Source organism: Eulemur rufifrons, chromosome 7 (assembly GCF_041146395.1).
Source record: "Eulemur rufifrons isolate Redbay chromosome 7, OSU_ERuf_1, whole genome shotgun sequence".
NCBI lineage: Eukaryota > Metazoa > Chordata > Mammalia > Primates > Lemuridae > Eulemur > Eulemur rufifrons.
The window spans coordinates 120,694,910-120,717,928 of record NC_090989.1 but is presented as its reverse complement, the minus strand read 5'-3'; the positions used below and the strand labels follow the sequence as shown (position 1 = coordinate 120,717,928).

Here is a 23,019-nt window from a genome sequence, read left to right as displayed (position 1 = left end):
CCTTTTATCTTTCACAGGCAAACCTCTTTCCTTCCGGACTCCACAGTATCTGTTTTCCAGGGCACTCAATACACACAATGCTTTCCCAGCCATGCAGGAACATAAACAGCACACATCTCACTCAGAGGGCCAAAGTATCTGCACATATCACTGTCCCCTGAATGCTCTTGCACCAGGCTCTGGTAAAAATGAATTACGATACTGCCAAAATGAAACTGACCATTTCATTTCAATTATCTCAGCCGGGACACAAATGAAAAATTAAATGTGGAGAAAAACAAACTCATATATATGCTGAAATTCCTCTTAAGTTACCCAAACTATTTCTAAGAACCAAGGTAAGGAACACATTTTAGTATTCCATTTGTGTTCGTCCTGAACCCGTTAGAGCCAAGACATTGTAGTTACAATGAGAGAACACCATTTCAATTTCTGCCACTTTAATCACAATTCCACTTTGAGCTCCATTGTTCCTGATAAGATGCCATCCCTCACGGTTCCACAGACTGGGAAGGAAGAGCATAATAATGGCATTCTTTGCCGTTGCAGGAGAGTTTGGAGAGGTGTACAAGGGGCGTTTGAAACTGCCAGGCAAGAGGGAGATCTCTGTGGCTATCAAGACCCTGAAGGCAGGCTACTCGGAGAAGCAGCGGCGGGACTTCCTGAGTGAGGCAAGCATCATGGGCCAGTTCGACCACCCCAACATCATCCGCCTGGAGGGCGTGGTCACCAAGAGCCGGCCTGTCATGATCGTCACCGAGTTCATGGAGAACGGGGCTCTGGACTCTTTCCTCAGGGTAAGGGCAGCTCACAGGCATGGATGATGCAACGTAGGACACAGGTGGACGGTGGCTGGGGAGAAGGGTCCCGTGAGGACAACCCACCATTCAGGAATCACCTGATCCAATGTGAATGGGTGTCGGAGATCTTAGCAGAGATTTGTTGCTAAAAGAAGAGAACAAAGCAGAGCTTGTGGGCTCCTCTGGAGGAGGACAGCATAGAATAGAGACTTGATAAATGCTTGCAGGATGGATAAAATGAATAGAGAGAGGCAAAGAGTGGCCATTGGCATCTGCATGAATCACAGAGATTGAAGAGACTTCTGGCTGTTACGTAGCCCTGTGATTCCCGCAGACACCAGCACAGCCACCTCCCAGTCAGCTCTCTTCATTTACGGATAAAACAGGCTCCCCTTTTCTGACGCCCAGCCACCTGCCCTCTGAGGAGGCACTTCTTGGCGGGGGTGGAGGGTGGGGAAAACTGTAATAAGTATTCTCGGTTCTTTTCTGGGCTTGATGAAGACTCTTAACCAACCTGCAGCAGAGGTGGGGAGTAGCTGAGGGCCTTTGGCTGGGAGATCTATAAAAGACCATTGTCAGAACATGCCCCCAAATGGAGCAGGCCCACAATGGAGCCACTGTTGTTTCTGTAGGAGATCACAGAGCCACTCAGAAAAGGAGTGAGTTGAGGATGGCCAGGATGCTGATGTCTGGGGAGTGGGAGCGGACAACATGGGCTAGGAAGCAAAACCTGCCACTGACCAAGAGGCTCAGCTGGGGGTGGCTGGGAAGCCTAAGAGCATAGGGTCCAGTGGGCAGCATCAAAGAAGGGCAGAGCCTTCTAAGCAAAGACGTCAGGGTGGCATCCAGAAGCAGGCTACACACAAAATCATCACCGAAGCAACCAGACAATAGCTGTGGCTGCACATCCAAGGGCCATTCCTATAGTCAGTCACTGAAATGTTGATGGGTCACCACTCTGGCCAGGTGCTGTGCTGGATGCCAGGCCTGTAGAGATGAAAGAAATCTTGCTCTAAGGCTATGTGACAAATCACCCCCAAGACTTTAGTGGCTTATAAAACAACAACAATTTATTTTGCTCATGGATCTGCAATTTGGGAAGCATTTGCTAGGGATACCTCAGTTCCATGTGGAGTCAGCTGGAGTGGCCCAAGGGCTGAGGCTTGGAATCTTCAAAAGCTCCTTTGCTCAAATACTAGGCAGTTGATGCTGAGTGTCAGCTGACTCCTTTCCACGGGGCCTGCTTGGGCATCCTCAGAGCAAGCTGGCTCCCAAAAACAGGCATCCCAAGAGGATAAAGGGGAAGCTATATCACCTTTGTCACCTGGCCTCAGAAGTCACATAGTGTCACTTCCAACATAGCCACAAGCCCACCCAGACTCAAGAGGAGAAAATAGGCCCCGCATTTTGATGGAGGGACATCAACTTGATGTCTTCTCACACATAAGGGATGGGGAACTTGTTATGTCCATCTTATGCAACAGAACCTGCCACAGATGTAGTCCCCTGTCCCTGAAGACCTGAGTGCCCAAAACTTCCAGCAATCACTTGACTATCTTATACTTTTTGTTTCTGTGAGTGGATTACAGAGACCTCATAAGTGAAGAAGAACTTGTATCTTCCTGGGGAAGCCAGGGAGTCTTCAAAAAAGAGGAGAATTTATCTGATATTAGAGAATGGGGCATATGCCAGACAGGTTGGGGAGCGGGCAGGTAGGCTGACAGGAGAGTGTGTTTGAAGGCCAGAGTAAGAGTGGACCTGTCTGGTAATCTGTTGGCAACTGTGTGGTAGCTCCAGCACTCAGAAGCAGGGCTTGGGGGCAGCAGTGGAGGGGTAGCTGGAGGATTTGTCTAGAAGCACAGTACTTAAGGTCTTTGCAGGGCAAGCATACACTTTTCGCCTAGTCTGGGTCATTAGGCAGTGGTGACTTTTGTTTTTCCAGAGACAGCTGATATAGATGATGAGGCCTATGTACTTTGCCTGGGGCAGCCTCCTTGAGAGTGATGTCTTGTATTTTGAAACCCCAGTACCTAGCACAGTAAGCACCTTATGTGTGGTAGTTGAATGAAAAATGTGAACAGAAACATTAGGGAGCGGCAGGAGAGGTCTAGTCATTCTGTGTACATGCTCTCTCATTAACTGTCCTTGTAGCCACACCCCTCGTGTCAGTGCAAGGCAAGGTTCTGTGCTTTCCTGGGGTCATTCATTTGTGATCAGAGATCTCTTGAAGACAGCCAAATAAACATGAAGAGAAAGCAATGTTAGAAGAAAAAGTATTTTCTGGAACCAGCCTCAAGACTCTTTCAGGAGTCAGTTATTTCCCACCAGTCACCTGATTGGACTTCACTGAAAGTCACTACATGATTTGGGGACTGTGATCAGATGTCCTCCCTGTAACATGCAGGGGAACAGGGAGATTTATTCTTAGAAACCTGCAGAAAATCAGAACTCCACACCCTTCTCCTCCCAGGGCCTATTTCCATTTGGGGCCCAGGTCACGGAGGCATGTTGGACACCAGCATTTCTCACGAGGATGAGGCTAGGCTTGCAGTGGGAGAAAACCTCGGGGCAGGAGAGGAGCACAGGAACCGGGGAGGGCAGGGCAAGAGAGGAGCAGCCGGGCAGGCAGCGCCAGGCGGGGAGAGGGGAAGTGAAGCGTTTCTGACTCCTCACACGGCGTGGAAGCAGGTAATCTATAAATCTAATTTCAGCCTTACTACCGAACCCTGGAGCATAGCAACATTAATTGATGTATCTGCTGCTTGATAAAATCGAAAAATAGGTCATCAGTTCAGTTCTACAGGGTCCATCTTCTGGGAAGTAGGATAATTTTAGGATTGCTACTCAGAAAAGAAAGGAAAAGGGTTAGTCCTCAATTTTTGCAGCTGTTTTGTCCCCTCCAACTCCTCCTTTTGGAGAGTGACTGCAGCTCTGGCCCTGGGTCGGGGTCTGAGAGGCTCTGGGCACTGGGGATTCAGTCAGTACATTGGACACAGCTTCTCACAGTCCACGCGTGCAGGGCTTAGAAACCCTTACACTCTGGAGGGATTGGGAACTCCATTATGCTTTAACCACACATTCAGTAGATGGTTCATTATTAGCATTTTTAAAAAATGACTGAGCCATGGATTATACAGCATACAAATTCATGATTAAATATTTCCTTCTTGGCCCTCACATCCAAGGTATTCATCTGGTGGCTCTCCCTAATCGTAGGAACAATTTCTGAAGCCCTGATGAATGTCCCACGCCTTAGCTAAGGATGGCCGACGTGCTCTGTAAAGCCTTCTTGCCTAAAGCGCGGCCTTGGGGTTGTGCTGGTTTGTTAGCAGATGGCCGTAACTAGAAGACCCTTGGAAGCCACTGAGTAATGTCCAACAGGGGCAGTTCTCCTCAGGGAAGCCCATGCATGGGCCAAAGCTAGAAGACAGCAGCCCAGATGACAGGAAGAGAACCCACATCGGAAGTCCTGAGATCGCGGTTCTGTGTTGGCTTCTGCGTTCGCTTCTACTGTGAGTCACCCCGTGGCCTTGAGCAAATCTGTTAACTCAATTTCCCAATCTATAAACTAAAGGCATTGAGCTGGATGAGCCTGAAAGGTTCCTTTCAGTTAAAAAAAAAATCTATGATTCATTTTCTTCAAACAAATCAAATAAGGGTTTCATTTCCTGAAGTGGATTTGTCAATGAAAGTTGAAATACCTAAATCCTTCCTGTCTAATATAAGGGCCAGCCAGTGGCTTCAGTGCATTTGCAGAAAAGCAATTTCAGCAGAAAGCACTTCATGAAGGGAAGAAAGTTTAAATCACTTTGCCCAGGCCAGTATTTCTTCTCTGCACTATGTTTTTACCATGTGCTCATCATGGAGCCGGGTTCTTTCCCAAAGTCACTAAGACGTAAGTTGTTTGTTTGCTTTTTCTGTTTTGTTTATCTTTGTATGCTGCTGTTCATATCTCTGGAAGTTCTTCTTGAGGCATTATACCAATCAACTGAGCATCAAACATTTGAATATATCAGAAAAGTCCTACTTGGTTTACATCTTTAGGTTTCATCAAGATTGTGAATTCAGTAGACACAACCCTGCCTGTCTTGATATGTGGTTTCTCTGCAGATCCTAAAGAAAATGCATTGCCCACTGCAGAGTCAGCATATTCCAGTGGAAAAGGACTGGACATGAGTTAGAAGACACAGATAAGTGTAGCATCTAATCAATCATGGCTCTTCTCCCTGAAAAGCTGATACACAGCCTTCTCCTCCATGCAGTATTTGAGGTAGCCAGTACCAGTTGATCAGAGATGGGCCAGCAGTGGAGAAGCAATTTGCCATCCCAGATGTGGATTACTGTTATAACTCAAAACCACACAGAATGATTTAAGGCTGATCACATAAGCATTCTGGACCTCCTTTATGGATCTTGTCTATGAAAAAAATACAATATTGCCTGCCTTGCCTACTTCACAGGACCAGTTTTAAGGATCAAAACATATTCTATGAAATATGACTTGTCATTCAAAAGTCAGGTATTAGAAATCATGGTTTCCTGATTAATTGGTGAAATCTATAGGCCTGCATCATTAGGTCTCAATCATCTACTATAATTACAGGTGCCTACCTGTTACCTGCCAAGCTCAGAATGCACCGTGAACTGGGCTCCCCAAGGGCAGTGGTCTCAGGATGTCTCTCCCACACACCAGGAAGCCATGAGGAACCCAGTGTTCTGGCCCGAGGTGTCCTCAGTCTCTCTCCTAGTGCATCTGAGGTACAGAGGGGCACTAATTTGTGAGACATTACTAAGGCCTTGCTAATAGTAGCAGGGTTTGTTGCTGCCATCTTAGTATCCACAGGACACTGAGCTCAGCCCTTTCACATGTATTATCTCATTTAACCTCACCAGAACTGTATGAAGAATGGACACTGTGCTCTCATTTTACAGATGTGGAAATCACTGCTCCGGAGGTTAAATCACTTGCCCAAGCTCACACAGCCAGTGAGCAGCTGAGCCTGGATCCAAACCGGCTCTGTCTGGCTCCAGAGCCTGGACCTTTCACCACTTCTTGGTCTTTGTTGACCCAAGAAACTTTAAAGACGACTGATCTAAACTTTAAAACAAATCAGATAATAAAGCAGCTCCAGGAGGACTTAAGTGACTTAAAGCAGAAACGTAGACACATTGCTGCGTGCACTTTCAACATTGCTCTTCTCAAAGTTGTTTTCAACTACCACCAATGCACTCCTCAAATGCTAGCTCTTTTAGGGAAACATTCTATAAGTGTAGACACCCACATTGTTGTCTACACTTACAGAGAAGAAATAACAAACCTAATTGAAAAAACACAACCTGTGTGACTTGCGGCTGAGATACATATTTTGTAATATACAGAAGTTGCATGACAACTTTCTGAGGAGGCAAATCCCCAGAGACCTATTTGGAGAAAGCACGTGGTGCTGGCAACAGCCTGGCTAACTTCTTGAGAAGGTGTTGATTAAAGTGCATTAGTGAGAAGAAGGATTTGCATCTCTCAGTGAACATCCAGCTCTCACAGATGGGCAACATGTGACGAAAACCAGTCAGAGTTTCCAAAAAGCAGCTCTGCACTTTCTTCTGGAGCTGCTTAGAAGAAAATGTTATGGAGGAATCATCCATCCAATCTCCTGGGCAGAATGGGAGGTGGTTACAGTTTTGAGTTAGAAACATCCTGGAACTTGGAGCATGTCAAACCCCATGTGCTTGGGGGCCCTCTCTCTGGAAGGATTCTCCAGGAGAGGGGAGAGTCAGGTTGTTCCACTCCTTCAGCTGATCTGGGGGCATAACCCCTGGAACATGGATCTGGGCTTGTGATCTTGCATGAGAAACAGTCTTAAACAATTCATGCTATCATTGTTAGATTTTTTGATTATTGGTGTTTTCACTAATAAACAGGGTATTTTTACAACGGTTCTTTTATTTTTCCTTATTTTTGCATAGAAAATGCTTTTGCAGGAGCATATGCATAAATGACATATCTCACACGTTTAGTGAGATAAATTACATTAGTATATCGTGTAACATCTCGCATACAGTAGATGCTCAATGAATGGGCACTCCTCGCCCTATCTGTGCTTTCTGCATTTCACATGAGGACTCTCAGGGAACAGGGTGTGGCTGCCTTGCCCAGGGCCTGTGTTTAGCAGTTAACACAAACTAGACCCCAGGTGTCCTGCCTCCTCCCACCTCTCCTGCAATCAGAGCAGTCCAATGACTGGGCTGCTTTCTACTTACAGCACACAATTCTTGGCCTTTTGAAGTGTAACAGGGCTGGACTAGGTGGGAAATTGTGTCCTTGGCAGCATGACCCAGAGTCCACCAATTTCACTGGTTTGTGCAAAGTCAAGACTCAGGAACTTGGGGGAGGCAGGAGGAAGGCACAAGCTCATTGGCTGAAGAGTCTGTCATCTAACCAGGGGAGGGCATCCACCCAAGAAACAGTGAGCCACCTATGATTGGACAAAGGGCCGCACTGCAGGTTGTTACAAGGTAGGGCAGCAGCAGCTCCCATTCACTACGGGGGTTCCATGTGCCAGACACTGGGCGTGAGTTTCTCCTACCCCCTGATCCCCATGCGGTAAGTGTGGCTATCCCAATGTGAAGGCTAACAGCCCAGAGATGACCCAGGGAAGGTGACTTAAACATTTGATTTTGGAAACAGGAAGAGATGTATTAGTCATTCATTCAACTTATGTTTATTGAGATTTCTCTATCTACCTTGAAGTTTTCAGCACTGATAATACTGTGGTGACCACAAGAGACAGGGTCCTTGTCCTCAAAGAGCTTAGAGTCAAGCAGCAGAGACAGACAGATACACACATGCGTGTACATACACACACAATTAAAATTTCTGTGCTAAGAAGAAAAATAAGAGCATACACTAAATGATAGTAGTCCGAAAGTGCTAATCATATTTGAGGGAGGGGAGTAGTTATAGGGATGTCCTCTCTAAGGAAGTGACAGTTAAGGGGAAAACTGAATGTGGCAAGTAGGTGTCGATTATGGGGAAAAACCACAGGGAATAGTACATATAAAGGCCTTAGAGCAGAAAGAACTTGTCTTTGGGAAGACTGGAAAAGTTGCCAGTCACTGTGGCTCTAGCACAGGAGTGCGGGGTACTGTGGCCTAGGGCAAGGCAGCAGCTAATCCCATGGGGTCTCATGGGCCATGCTAAGGAGTTGGGAGATTTTCCTTAATGCAATGGGAGGCTATTAGAGAGTTTTAAACCAGGGAGTGACATGGCCTGATTTATGTCTTAAAAAGATGGCTCTGGCTGGAGAGAATGGATGGAGTGGGGACAGGTGCGGGAAGGCTGTTATAGGTGATAGATGACGGTGACTTGGTTGGAATGGCGGCAGTGGAGATGGAGAAAAGTGGATGGGTTTGAGATGTAATTTGGAGATGAAATTAGCAGGGCTTGGCAAGAAGAGAACAGAGTGTTCAAGGAAAGGGATGGGGATGGCAGTGGGGAGGGAGGAGGGCAGCAGTGAGCGGCTTGGCCTGGTTTTGACGAGGCTGACAAGGAGAGGGCCACAGCATCTCTGCCTCTGTTTAACCACTGAAGCCCGTCTTGATCCCAGCGCCCTTTGTGTCTCATTGCAGCAGAATGACGGGCAGTTCACAGTGATCCAGCTGGTGGGGATGCTCAGGGGCATTGCCGCCGGCATGAAGTACCTGGCCGAGATGAACTACGTGCACCGGGACCTGGCTGCTAGGAACATTCTGGTCAACAGTAACCTGGTGTGCAAGGTGTCTGACTTTGGCCTCTCCCGCTACCTCCAGGATGACACCTCAGACCCCACCTACACCAGCTCCTTGGTGAGTCCTTGTTGGTATTCTCAGGTAGAAGCATGGCAGGAGTGAAAGGCAGCTGCATGAGGCCGGGGACCAGCGCAGGGCATACTGGGCGGGACTGGGACCTGAACTGATCTCTCCACTGGAGGACCCAGATGCCAGGAGGACCATCCATCCAGGAGAGGCAATAGCGGCCAGTTGTCCAGACAAGCAAGCATTTGGGAAGAGGCTCTGAGGAAGCCTCGGCATCTACTCTGAAGCCATAGTGTTCCTTGGCCAGAGGGAAGAAGAACTTTTGGAACAGACGATTTGGAGGAGTCCAAAAAGGTGGACAGTGGCATCTGCAGCAGGGCGCAGGTCTTGATCTCAGTGCCCTTTATGTCTCATTGCAGCAGAGTGATGGGCACTTCACAGTGATCCAGCTGGTGGGTAGCTTTGAGTACCATAGACATGATGAGTGAGTACTCTTAAATTAGTATCTCCTGCTCAGCCTCCCCCTCCACATCCTGAGTAGCTCTAATCATCTATATCCAACTGCCTAGTTCACACAATTCCATTTAGAACTTTAACAAGTCCAAAATAGCGCTCTCTAGATTTACTCTCCAATATCCCCTCCTTAGTCTTTCCATCTCAGGAGCTGGCACTACTTAACTAAAGACTGAAACCCCGGAATCATCCCTGCTTTCTCCCCATCCATCTATGTATGACATCTCAGCAACCCCTGTAAGTTCCCATAAAATCTATCCCTCTCTTCTGTCTCCAGTGCTGCCACCCTGTTCCAAAGCGCCATTCACTGGCCCCTGGATTGTTACAGTGCCTTCCCAACTAGTGTCCTCCCAACTAGTGTCCCCGGCTTCTTTTGGTCTCCTTACATCCATTTCCAACAGCATCCAAAGTGATGGATCTACCTACTTACCTACCTAGCTATCTGTCTTCTTTAAACTTGCAAAAGTAATACATGCTTATTATAAAAATCAAAATAATGCATAGAAGTACAAGGAAAAGAATAACTAATAAACTACAATTCCCCTGAAACAGGGGTTGGTACACTTTTTCTTAAAGGGCCATCTTGTCAATATTTTAAGCTCTGCTGGCCAAGAAGCAAAATAAAGGATATTATGTAGATAATTATGTGACCATTTTACAATGAAACTCTTTAAAAAGTTATAAACATCATTCTTAGCTCATGGGCTATAAAAAAGTGACCAGCCAGGTTTGTGGCTCAGGCCATAGTTTACCTACACTTGCCCTGAACATCAATTTCAACAGTAAGGTGTGTCTCCTTTCATGTTTTCCTCTTAGTTCAAAAAGTTGAAAAGTTTTAATCTATAAAATTGGGATCATATTATGCCTCTGCCTCTGCATTCCTGTGTGTCTCTTAGGCATTCTTACTGCCAGATTGCTTTTCCAAAAGTTTGTAAACATTCACACTCCACCAGGAATATATGGCGCCTGTCTCCAGCATCCTCAGCACTAGAGGTGATCAATCTTTAAAAATTTGCTAATCCAACAATGAAAAATGATACCTCATTTTATTTTAATTTGAATTTTCAACTGACTGCTAGTGATATTAATGTCTTTTCACACTGTTGTGGGAATTCATATTTCCTCTTCTATTAATTGTCTATATGTGTTCTTACCTGTTTTTATTGGGTTGGTTGTTGGTTTCTTGGAGACTTATATGAAGTCACTTTATATTAGGGCTGTTATCCCTTTGCCTGCCGTACATGATACAATTCATCTTTTTCCCCATCTATTGTTCTTTTATGTTGTTTATGATATCCTCTGGCTTCAAAAGTGGTTCATATTCATGTAATATTTATGTATTCTTCTACATCTTCTTGGATTTCCTGGTTTGTTTTAAAAGTTCTCTTCACTCCAAGGTTATAAATTATTTTTTAAAGTTTCCCGTACTATCTCACTGGGGAGGGGGTTTGTTCTGTATTTGAAAATTTAGTACCCTGAAGTTTATTTATTTTTTCCAACATTTTATTTTGAAAAAATTTCAAGCACACAGAGAACTTGATAGAATTTGGCAGAGAACAGCCATATACCCACCACCTAGATTCTATAATTAATATCTTGCTACATTTGCTTTTTCATGTAACTATCCATCTATCCGTCTGTTTATCCATCACTCTATCTATTTTTTTTAAACATGTTTATTTTTTCAGATACATTTAGAATTATTTTTGACAGGTTTTGACACCTACCTTTGTAATTAAATTGACATTGCATTGCATATAGAGATTATTTAAAAAAATTATCTTATAATATTGAGCCTTTCTATACAAAACCAAAATAGATCTTTTTTCTTATTTCTCTTTAATTACACAAAGTAAGTTGCAGACATCAGATCTCCCCTAAAAGCTTTAGCACACATCTTTAGCTGGAGTTAAATATTTGTTTATAGTTCTTTTTTGTTCAAGGTAAAATACAGTGAAATGCACAAGTCTTATGTGTGCATTTACAGAATTTTAGCAAATGCATTCAACTGTGTAGCTCAAACTCTCATCAAGATACAGAACATGGCCATCTCTCCGGGAAGCCCTCTACCCTTGCAGTCCCCAAAACCCAGGTCACGGATCAGTACCAGTCTGTGGCCTGTTAGGAACCGGGCCACACAGCAGGAGGTAAATGGTGAGTGAGAAAGCAAAGAAGCTTCATCTGTGTTTATAGCCACTCCCCATCGCTCTCATCATCTCCTGAGCTCTGTCTCCTGTCACATCGATGGAAGCATTAGATTCTTATAGGAGCACAAGCCTTATTGTAAACTGTGCATTCAAGGGATCTAGCTTGCACGCTCCTTTTGAGAATCTAATACCTGATGATCTGAGGTGGAGCTGAAGCAGTGATGCTAGCACTGGGGAGCAGCTGCAAATACAGATGATCATTAGCAGAGAGGTTTGACTCTACAATAAATGTAAAGCACTTGAATCATCCCAAAACCTTCTCCGTCCCCACAGGGCATGGAAAAATTGTCTTCCATGAAATCCATCCCTGGTGCCAGAAAGCTTGGGAACTGATGCTTCACCTTGTCCATCCCCATTAAATCCTCACCCTCACCCACAGTTATGGGCTACCACTGTTATAATTTTTTTCTATCATAGATTTGTTTTAGAACTTCATTTAAGTGGAATCATAGATAATATGCTCTTTTGTGTCTGGTTGCTTTCGCTTAGCATTATATTTGAGAGAATCATTCATTTGTGTGGAGGAGGAATTTGTTCCTGTTTATTACTGAGTAATATTTCACTGTTTATCCATTCTTTTGTTGTTATCTAACAACAAAAGAATGGATATATATTTTTGAATATATATATTTTTGAATATATATTAGGAAGTATATTTTTATGCTGTTTTGTTCAGGTGAATAGACAATTATGTCAACACCATTTATTAAATATATTATTCATTTTTTTTTTTTTTTTTTGCAAGTTAAAAACAATAGTTTCATATTTTTTTCCCCACCCCCCCTTTCCCGAGTCAGCACCTTCAAGTGTTACCACTCCCCAAACGGTGCGCAATGCACTCATTGTGTAGGCATACCCCCATCCCCTCCCCCACCCCCCACCTCAGTCTGATGTCCAATTGGTGTCGTTTCCAGATTTGTATTTAGGTGATGATCAGGGAAACCAATTTTCTGGTGAGTACATGTGATGCTTGTTTTTCCATTCTTGGGATACTTCACTTAATATAATGGGTTCCAACTCTCTCCAGGAGAACCATAGAGATGTTGTATCTTCATCATTCCTTATAGCTGAGTAGTATTCCATGGTATACATATACCACAGTTTACTAATCCAATCATGTATTGATGGGCATTTGGGTTGTTTCCACATCTTTGCTATTGTGAATTGTGCTGCTATAAACATTTGGGTACACGTGTCTTTGTTACAGAATGACCTTTTTTCCTTTGGGTATATGCCCAGTAATGGGATTGCTGGGTCAAATGGCAGGTCTACTTGAATCTGTTTAAGATACCTCCATAATGCTTTCCACAGAGGTTGCACTAGTTTGCAGTCCCACCAGCAGTGTATTAGTGTTCCTGTCTCTCCACACCCACGCCAACATGTGTTGTTTTGGGTTTTTTTGATAAAGGCCATTCTCACTGGGGTTAAGTGATATCTCATTGTGGTTTTGATTTGCATTTCCCTGATGATTAGAGATGTTGAACACTTTTTCATATGTTTGTTAGCCATTTTTATATCTTCTTTTGAAAAATTTCTATTCATGTCCTTTGCCCACTTTTTGATAGGGTTGCTTGATTTTTTCTTGCTGATTTTCCTGAATTCTAAATAGATTCTTGTTATCAGTCCTTTATCTGATGTGTAGTATGCAAAAATTTTTTCCCATTCTGTAGGTGGTCTGTTTATTCTCTGGACTGTTTCTTTGGCTGTGCAGAAGCTTTTTAATTTAATCATGTCCCATTCATTTATTTTTGTTGCTGCTGTGATTGCCTTGGGGGTCTTCTTCATAAATTCTTTGCCTAGGCCAATGTCTGTAAGAGTCTTTCCTACATTTTCTTCTAGAATTCTGATTGTATCACGCCTAAGGTTTAAGTCTGTTATCCACCGTGATTTGATTTTTGTGAGAGGTGAAAGCTGTGGGTCCTGTTTCAGTCTTCTACAAGTGGCTAACCAATTCTCCCAGCACCATTTGTTGAATAGGGATTCTTGTCCCCAGAGTATATTCTTTCCCGCTTTGTCGAAAATTAGGTGACTATATGAGGATGGTTCTATATTTGGATTTTCTGTTGTGTTCCACTGGTCTGTGTCCCTGCACTTGTGCCAATACCAGGCTGTTTTAAGAACCACGGCCTTGTAGTATAGTTTGAGGTCTGGCAAATTAATACCTCCCATTTTGTTTTTGTTGCTTAAAATTGCTTTTGCTATACGGGGTCTTCTTTGATTCCATACAAAGTGTATAATTATTTTCTCTATGTCTGTAAAGAATGATGTTGGTAATTTAATAGGGATTGCATTGAATCTGTAGATCACTTTGGGTAGTATAGACATTTTAACAATGTTGATTCTTCCGATCCACGAGCATGGTATATTTTTCCATCTATTTGCAAGTTCTGCTATTTCTTTTCTCAGTGTTTCATAGTTTTCCTTATAGAGGTCCTTTACCTCTTTAGTTAGATATATACCTAGATATTTTATTTTCTTTGTTGCTATTTTGAAGGGTATTGAGTCTTTAATTTGGTTTTCCGATTGACTGTTATTGGCATATATAAATGCCTCTGATTTGTGTATATTAATTTTGTAGCCTGAGACTTTGCTGTATTCGTTAATCAATTCCAGGAGTCTCTTGGTTGAATCTTGGGGGTTTTCCAGATATAACATCATATCATCAGCAAAAAGTGAGAGTTTGATCTCTTCCTTCCCTATTTGGACTCCCTTGATTCTGCTCTCTTGCCTGATAGCTCTCGCAAGGACTTCCAATACTATGTTGAAAAGTAATGGAGACAATGGGCAGCCCTGTCTGGTTCCAGTTCTAAGTGGGAGTGCTTTCAGTATTTCCCCATTCAGTATGATGTTGGCTGTGGGTTTGTCATATATGGCTTGTATCATTTTTAGGTAGGTTCCATCAATGCCTATTTTGTTAAGCGTTTTTATCATAAAAGGGTGTTGAATTTTGTCAAATGCTTTTTCTGCATCTAATGAGAGTATCATATGGTTTTTGTTTTTGCTTCTATTTATGTGGTGAATTACATTTATAGATTTACGTATGTTGAACCACCCCTGCATCTCGGGGATGAAGCCCACTTGGTCGTGGTGGATTACTTTTTTGATAAGTACTTGGATTCGATTTGCTAGTATTTTATTGAAAATTTTTGCATCTATATTCATGAGGGAAATTGGTCTGTAGTTCTCTATTTTTGTTGTGTCCTTTCCAGGTTTTGGTATTAATGTTATATTGGCTTGGTAGAACGTGTTAGGGAGAACTCCATCCTTCTCAATATTGGAGAATAGTTTATGTAGGATGGGCACCAGTTCTTCTTTGTATGTATGGTAAAATTCAGGTGTGAACCCATCTGGACCAGGGCTTTTCTTTTTGGGAAGGTTTTTTATTGCTGTTTCGATTTCAGTTCTTGATATTGGTCTGTTCAGGTACTCTATTTCTTCCTGGTTGAGCCTGGGAAGACTATGTGTTTCTAAAAATTTGTCCATTTCCTCCACGTTCTCCAGTTTGTGTGCATAAAGATTTTTGTAGAATTCATAGATGATATCTTGTATCTCTGTAGCATCGGTTGTGATTTCTCCTTTCATGTTCCTAATGGAGGTTATTAGAGATTTTACTTTTGTGCTCTTGGTTAGTCTAGCCAGAGGTGTGTCTATTTTGTTTATCTTTTCAAAGAACCAACTTTTTGTTTTATTAATTTCCCTTATAGTTTCTTTGTTGTCCTTTTCATTTAGTTCTGATTTGATCTTAGTAATTTCTCGCCTTCTGCTGGGTTTGGGATCGTTCTGTTCTTCTTTCTCCAGTTCTTTGAGTCTATTTGTTAGGTTGTCTATTTGCATGTTTTCTGTCTTTTTGATATAGGCATTTATGGATATGAATTTTCCTCTCAGGACTGCTTTAGCTGCATCCCATAGATTTTGATAAGTTGTATCTCCATTGTCATTTAATTCAAAGAAATTTTTGATTTCCATCTTGATTTCTTCTTTTATAGAATAATTATTCAGGAGAAGGTTATTTAGCTTCCATGACTTTGAGTAAGAGTGAGGGTTTCTGTTTGTGATCATTGTTACTTTTATTCCGCTGTGATCTGAGAAGATGCATGGTATAATTTCTATTTTTTTGAATTTTTGAAGACATGATTTATGTCCTAGGACATGGTCAATCTTAGAGAATGTCCCGTGAGCTGATGAGAAGAATGTATATTCTGTGGACTTTGGGTAGAATGTCCTATAGATGTCAGCCATGCCCATTTGTTCTAGCATTCTATTGAGGTCCATTATGTCTTTGTTTATTTTCTGTTTAGAGGATCTGTCCTGTACTGTCAGTGGGGTGTTAAAGTCTCCAGCTATTACAGTATTGTTATCTATCATTTGGTTGAGATCTAGTAGGGTTTGCTTTATGAATCTAGGTGCACCTAGGTTGGGTGCATATATATTGAGTATAGTCATGGCTTCTTGATGAATTGTGCCTTTAATCAGTATGTAGTAGCCATCTTTGTCTTTTATTATTTTTGTTGGTTTGAAAGCTAAGTTATTGGAAATTAAGATTGCCACACCAGCTTTCTTTTGGTTACCATTTGCTTGAAATATCGATTTCCATCCTTTTATTTTCAGTCTAAATGCACCTTTGCAGGTTAGGTGAGTTTCTTGAAGACAGCAGATACTTGGATTGTATTTTTTTATCCATTGGGCCAGTCTATGTCTCTTGAGTGGGGAGTTCAAGCCATTCACATTTATTGAGAAAACTGATAGGTGAGACAGTTTTTTGTTCAGCTTGTTGGGTAGAACTTCATTGTGATGTTTTCTCTCCTGGGCCATTGTGGTATCTGGAATTTCATCTTTAGCTCTTGAGTAGTTTTACATTCGTGGATCTTTCTTGTGCTGATCCGTGTATAATTCTCTTTTGAGTACTTCTTGGAGGGCTGGTCTTGTCTTGGTGAATTCCCTCAACCTTTGTTTATCTGAGAATGTCTTGATTTCTCCTTCGTATAGAAAACTTAGCTTAGCTGGGTACAAGATTCTAGGCTGGGCATTATTCTGTTTCAGAAGCGTGAAAATGGGGCCCCAACCTCTTCTTGCTTGTAAGGTTTCAGCTGAGAAATCTGGTGTAATTCTGATGGGTTTTCCTTTGTAAGTTACTTGTTTCTTTCTCCTTACAGCTCGGAGAAGTGACTCTTTAGTGGATATTTTGGTCAGCCTGATGACTACGTGGCGTGGTGTTTTCCTATTTGCTATGAATCTCCCAGGGGTCCTTTGAGCTTCTTGAATCTGTATGTCTAGAGTATTGGCAAGGCCTGGAAAATTTTCCTCGATTATGTCTTCAAATAGCTTGTCCAACCCTTGCTTGTTATCTTCTTCACCCTGAGGAATGCCAATAACTCTCAAGTTAGGTTTCTTCACATAATCCCACATTTCTTGAAGACTCAGATCATTTCTCTTACTTTTTCGATCTATCTCTGTGACTGACTTATTTAGTTGGAAGGAGTTATCTTCAATTTCTGAGATTCTTTCCTCTGTTTGATCTACCCTGCTCTTGAGACTTTCCACAGTGTTTTGTAGCTCTCTGAGTGAATTCTTCACTTCTAGGAGTTCAGTTTGGTTTTTCTTCAATATTTCAATTTCTTTAGTGAATTTTTCCTCCAAATCCTGTATTTTTTTTGTGTTTTCCTTGTGTTGTTTATCCATCGATTCTTGTATATTATTCAGCTTGTTTATAATCCATAATTGGAATTCTTCCTGTGACATGTTGGTGCTTTGAGTCTGGTTTGTGTCAAATGGTTGGGAGCTGGTATTTCTCTTTGGGGATGAGCTTTCCATTTGATTCTTTTTGCTCTCCGTGTTTTTTCGCTGGGCCCTTCCCATCTAGATTTGTCGTTGGATCTTTACTTATAGGTTTAGTCTGGTTAACAGGACTCTTTGTGCTCTATTCTCAGGCTGTGAAACAGTCTAGGTATGTTGCTTCTTTTGGCAAGAGGGGGAGACTGTTGTGTATTGTTCAGAGATTTTTCTGTTTCCGTTGGGGGACTGCTTCCGATGGGTCCAATCCTCAGATCTCACTCGCTCTGTTTGTCCCACGCTGATTCTCCGTGGATTCACACCGCTGTTCCTGTGTGGGAGCGGTCTTCTAGCGTTGTGGCAGGTCCGGATCGATGCCTTCCTTCCCAGGAGCGCAGATTCAGGCCGTCACCACCACTCCGCCATCTTTGATCTCCAATCCTCACCATTTCTATATTATTCATTTTTATGGAATCACATGCCATCCTTGACATATTAAGTTCCTTATATGAGCTATGTTGCAATTCTCAATTCTGCTCCATTGACCTATTTATTCTTGTGCTCAACTATATTGTTCTGTTTATAATAATGTTAGCAAAAGTTTTACTATCTGTATTCTGATTATAATAATTTTAGTAAAAGTCTTACTCTATGAGTAAAGCAAGTTATCCTTCACTATACTTTTTTAATAGAAAAAAATAATTCCTTGTCTGTTTCAAATACCTTTTCTTTCAAGTGCAGTTTATTTTTTTTTGAAGAGATAGCTGCACTCCCATGTTTATTACAGCACTATTCACAATAGCCAAAATATGGAATCAACCTAAGTACACATCAATGAATGAATAAAGAAAATGTGGCATATATATACAATGGAATATTATTCATTCATAAAATAGAATGAAATCTTGTCATTTATAGCAACTTGGATGGAACTGGAGCTCATTATCTTTTTTATTTTTTTATTTCAGCATATTACGGGGGTACAAATGTTTAGGTTACATATATTGCCTTTGCCTCACCGTAGTCAGAGCTTCAAGTGTGTCCATCCCCCAGATGGTGCACACCACACCCATTAGGTGTGAATACACCCATCCCTTCCTCCCCCCTCCCACCTGCCCAACACCCGATGAATGTTACTACTATATGTGCACGTAAGTGTTGATTAGTTAATACCAATTTCATGGTGAGTAAATTTGGTGCTTGTTTTTCCATTCTTGTGATACTCCACTTAGTAGAATGAGCTCCAACTCTATCCAGGATAATACAAAAGGTGCTAGATCACCATTGTTTTTTGTGGCTGAGTAGAACTCCATGGTATACCTATACCATGTTTTATTAATCCACTCATGTATTGATGGGCACTTGGGTTGTATCCACATCTTTGCAATTGTGACTTGTGCTGCTATAAACAGCAAGTGCAATTTAAAATCACCTGTACAGTTCCAAGACATGCATGCATACATATTCACATACTCACATTTTTTGCCAGAAAGATGGTGGGTTTTTCTATTGGAGTTTTAGCCACTGAGCAAACTGCAGTGTCTGCAGCTGCCCTTAGTGAAAAGCTGCAAAAGGTAAAACTTCGTGCTGTTCAGTTTTCAGAACCTTCAGGTAGTTTTTCTTTTCTTTTCTTTTCTTTTCTTTTCTTTTCTTTTATCTTCTCTATTTTGCTGTTTGCTAAAGAGTCCATTTGTTAGAAGCGTACTCCTTGGCACCAAAAGTAGAACCTTCAGCTTATTGCCCTTAATCATCAGTTCTATTAGACAGTCCTTAAGACCTCTCCACTCCATCTTAATTCCCCTATTTCATGCAGTTCTTTCGAGATCTTAACACCACCATCTTCTAATACATCTGGTTTTACTTTATAAGTGAGGACTTCATTAATAGGTATTAAAGTTTTCTGGTTTTTCCTACTAGGTCCTCAACCTTCATCTCTCACTCTGACTTAATTCTCTGCCATACTTTCCCCCAGGTGTTCCTTCTCTGTTTTAAATTGCTATTTCTAGACCCAGGAGCATTTCCTTCCCAATAGGCTCCTGAAATAATGAACAGATAGAATTTGTTCCTTTGTGCTTTCTTATGATTAGAATGAACCCACTAAACCAGGGAAGAGTTCTGAACTGCTACTAATATTCCTGCCCTTTACGAGGTACAGATAAGTGAGCAAGGCTGGGCTCTGAACACTTGTATGATTTATACAACTTTCCTTTTGGTGGATATGTTTCTGAATACTGTTATGTATTCCAATAAACATTCCCATGCTTGTATTATAGACCATTTCTCAATGTTTGACCTCACAGGTCCCTTCTAGTCTAATGTTACCAAGAGATAAAAGGGCACAGACAGACCAGAAAAGGTGCCACATCTTTGATTAACTCTTTGCATTTGGGGCTCATATACACTTTCATAAACCCAATCTTCACCTCTTATCAACTGACATTGGTGGGCAGAGCCCCAGCAGGATCCCATAAATCTCTGGATAGTGGCTTTATGCTGGTTTAATCAAAAGCTCTATTCCAGCATGGCTTTCTTTCTCTTCTGATCAGGAGGAAGAGGCCCATCCAGTCCTTTTGTGAGCATAATCTTCCCTTCTTAGTATTCAGCCAGGTTCCTTCTGCTAAAGTAGTGTCAACTTCGCCATCCTTCAGAGCCCCTAGGTTGTCTCTCTAAGAAGTCTCCAGCCTTGCTGAGCCCTCACACAGCCCTGCTCCCTACAGCCCTCCGCGTTCTATTGGGAATTGCATTAAGTCTTCAAGGCGCCTCTGATGCCCCTCACCTCTTTCCCCTTCTGACTCCTCCTGCTGCTCTTTCCTCTTGTCTCAAGCCCTGGCTTCTCTCATACCCTGTGTTTCTGACACTTCTGAGATTCCTCTCCTTCCAAGCCCACCAGTTCCTCCTCTCCCTCCTTGCTTTCTCTTTTCTCATGTCAGCTGACAGGCGTTCTCTCCCCTGCTGCCGTTTCCCCTGGTCACAGCTTATCTGAGAGTTGTGGATGCTGCCACAAGCGCTTCCAGTGTGTTGGAATTCCTACTCTGCAGCAAGAGACATTCAGGTGTATGTTTTCAAAGCTAACTGGTAAAAAAGATCCTGTAACTTTCCCTATTCCTGGTCACTCCATAACAGAAAACAGTAACGCAGAGAGCCACCAGAAGCCCAGAAGAGCTGATATTCACAAAGGAAAGTTGAGGGTCCTCATGACAGGATCACATGGAACATTTTTATTTATTTTTTATTATTTTTGTATTATTTCAAAATATTATGGGGGTACAAATGTTTTTTGTTACATGTATCAATTTTGTTATGCTGCGTCAGGGTTATAAGTGTGCCCATCACCCAGATAGTGTTTGTTGTACCCGTTAGGTGAATTTCCACCCATCCCCTCCTCCCCTCTGCCCCCTGCTTGATTTCCACTGAGCTTTACTTCCCTCTGTGCATGTGTGTGCTCATGGGTTAGTCCTGATTTAATAGTGAGTACATGTGATCACATGGAAGATTTTTGAAGAAAACTCGTGAGGAGTGAGTAGGGGAGAAAGGCAACTATTAAGATTACTGTGTCTATTGAAACCCGTGGTTCTCATGCTTCCCTGCACACCAGAATCGCCTGGGGGACTTGTACACGCACAGATGTCTGGGCTCCACCCCAGGACTTTCTGATTTACAGGTCTGAGGTGGGGATCAAGAATTTGCGTTTCAAGTGAGTTCTCAGATGATGCCGATCCTGCTAGTCCTGGAGCACACATGGAGAACGACTGCACTGAAATTATCTTAAGGAGCATAAATTTTTCTTCCCAAACTTGCATTGCAAGAAATGTCAGTCACTTATTTTTCAAAAATCAGAGTATATTTGACACCGATTCCCCCACCCCACATCAAGCTAGAAAAGAAAGTATATTTTCAATCATCTTAGAACTTCTCCCTCCCCAAGCCCAGGGAAGTATGAAGGTCCCAGGCCATACTTGGGCTCCAGCATCTTTTCATGGGGCGGCAGTGCCTGTGCCCACCCAGCCGTCACCTCTGTCCGAGGAGGCAGCCAGGGCACAGGCCAGTAGGTGTCCCCATCACAGAGCCCCAAGCCAGCATTTGCCTCCAGGTCCTGACCCTCGTCCTGATGCTGCCACATTTGCCATAACCCATTTCACAGAGCCTGAACCCCTCCCCATCCATCAACTCTTTGGGAGGAAAAAAGCAAAACCTGGTCAAAGCAGTCCTGGAGATAATCCTGAGAATGGGTATTAAGGCATTGAGGACAGACCAATAAAAATAAATCCCCAATAAAGATCATCCCCAGTCCTGAGAGTCTTCTATACCATAGCATCAAAAAACCGCAAATTAACACCTCAGTCATTTTTGTTGTCCTGGGTCTATCTGTTCAAATTCAGAATTTTGAACTCAGAAAAGGGGGGTTTTCTTGTATTGCATTTGTTTAGCCCCAACTTCCCTAAGTAAATAGGTCTTTAAGAAAAGAAGGTAGCTTAGGACGCCTGGAGGGGGCCACCCGTGTCTGGGATGGAGCACTCATTTCTCTTCAGAGAACTTGCTTGGAAGTCTTTCAAAGAGGAGATCTATAAGAGAAAAGGTCAAGAGGATGTCAAAGCTTTAGCCTCAAGGGCCATCCGCCTTCCTCCTGTCAGTCCCTGAGCCTGATCTGCATAGGAGACATGGGTACCGCAAAGAGCCTGAGGCCACCTTAGCTTTGACACACCCAAGAGGAGTGCAGACCTGACACAAATGTCCCTGGAAGCAGCAAGGCACCAAGGGCAGTGCTGGGAGTGGGCAATCACCCTGTCCAGGTTGCCCAGACATTGCTATTCACCAGGGGCCAGCAATGCCATGCTCAGCCATCGTGGGTGGAGGAATGGTTAGGGTTAGGGGAGCTCTGTGGGGAGGGCAGAAAGGCTCTGTGAGCTTTCCCTAAAGCCTGTGGTAAGTGGCTCCCATCAGTACCACACACACACACACACACACACACACACACACGGAGATACGTGTATAGTGTAGATATGCACACATAGATACCCAAAGTGTAGTCAGAGACACATGATGAAATTTAGAGGGACACACACCCACAGAAATACACAAAAGCACTCAGGCTACCCAGAAACATACAAGTACAAATGTCAACATTCCATGTAGGCTGGGCTTTTTCCTTGCATTACCACCAAGAAGTGAGTTTGACTGCAACAGCATTCTGTTTTAGATTTTTATCTTTTTTTTAATTCAAAAATATTAAGGAGATACAAATGTTTTTTGTTACATGGATAGCTTACATAATACTTAAGTCAGGGTTTTGGGTGTGTCTGTCACTGGAATAGTGTTCATTGTACCCCATAGGTAAGTTTTTATTCCATACCTCACCCCCCCACCTTACCTCCTTCTTGGTTTCCAATGCATTTTATATCTCTTTGTGCTGTGTGTTACCATCGTTTAGCTCCCATTTATTAGTGAAAACATATGGTGGTTGGTGTTCTATTACTGAGATACTTCATGTAGGATAATGGTCTCCAGTTCCATCCAAGTTGCTGCAAACGACATTATTTCATTCCTTTTTATGGCTGAATAGTACTCCATGATATACACACACCACATTTTCTTTATTCACTCATGAATTGATGGGCACTTAGGTTGGTTCCACATCTTTGCAATTGTGAATTGTGCTGCAATAAGCATTTGAGTGCAGGTGTCTTTTTGATAAAATGACTTCTTTTCCTTCAGGTAGATACCCAGCAGTGGGATTGCTGGATTGAATGGTAGGTCTACATTTATTTTTTTGAGGAATCTCTCTACTGTTTTCCATAGAGGTTGTACTAATTTGCAGTCCCACTAATAGTATATAAGAATTGCTTTCTCTCTGCATCCACACCAGCATCTATTTTTGTTTTGAATTTTTAATAGTGGCCATTCTGGTAGTCGTAAGGTGGTAGTGGTGGTGTCTCATTGTA

General features: G+C 42.6%; 1 protein-coding gene across 1 annotated transcript in view; it reads left to right on the top strand.

The window, feature by feature from the left end:
• EPHB1 (EPH receptor B1) overlaps nucleotides 1–23,019 on the top strand; it is a 414,325-nt gene that overhangs the window by 353,929 nt on the left and 37,377 nt on the right. Inside the window, exons 11-12 of the mRNA XM_069473212.1 lie at nucleotides 550–797; nucleotides 8,427–8,642. Of these exons, the coding sequence (XP_069329313.1) occupies nucleotides 550–797; nucleotides 8,427–8,642 (464 nt within the window). The remainder of the gene's footprint in view (nucleotides 1–549; nucleotides 798–8,426; nucleotides 8,643–23,019) is intronic.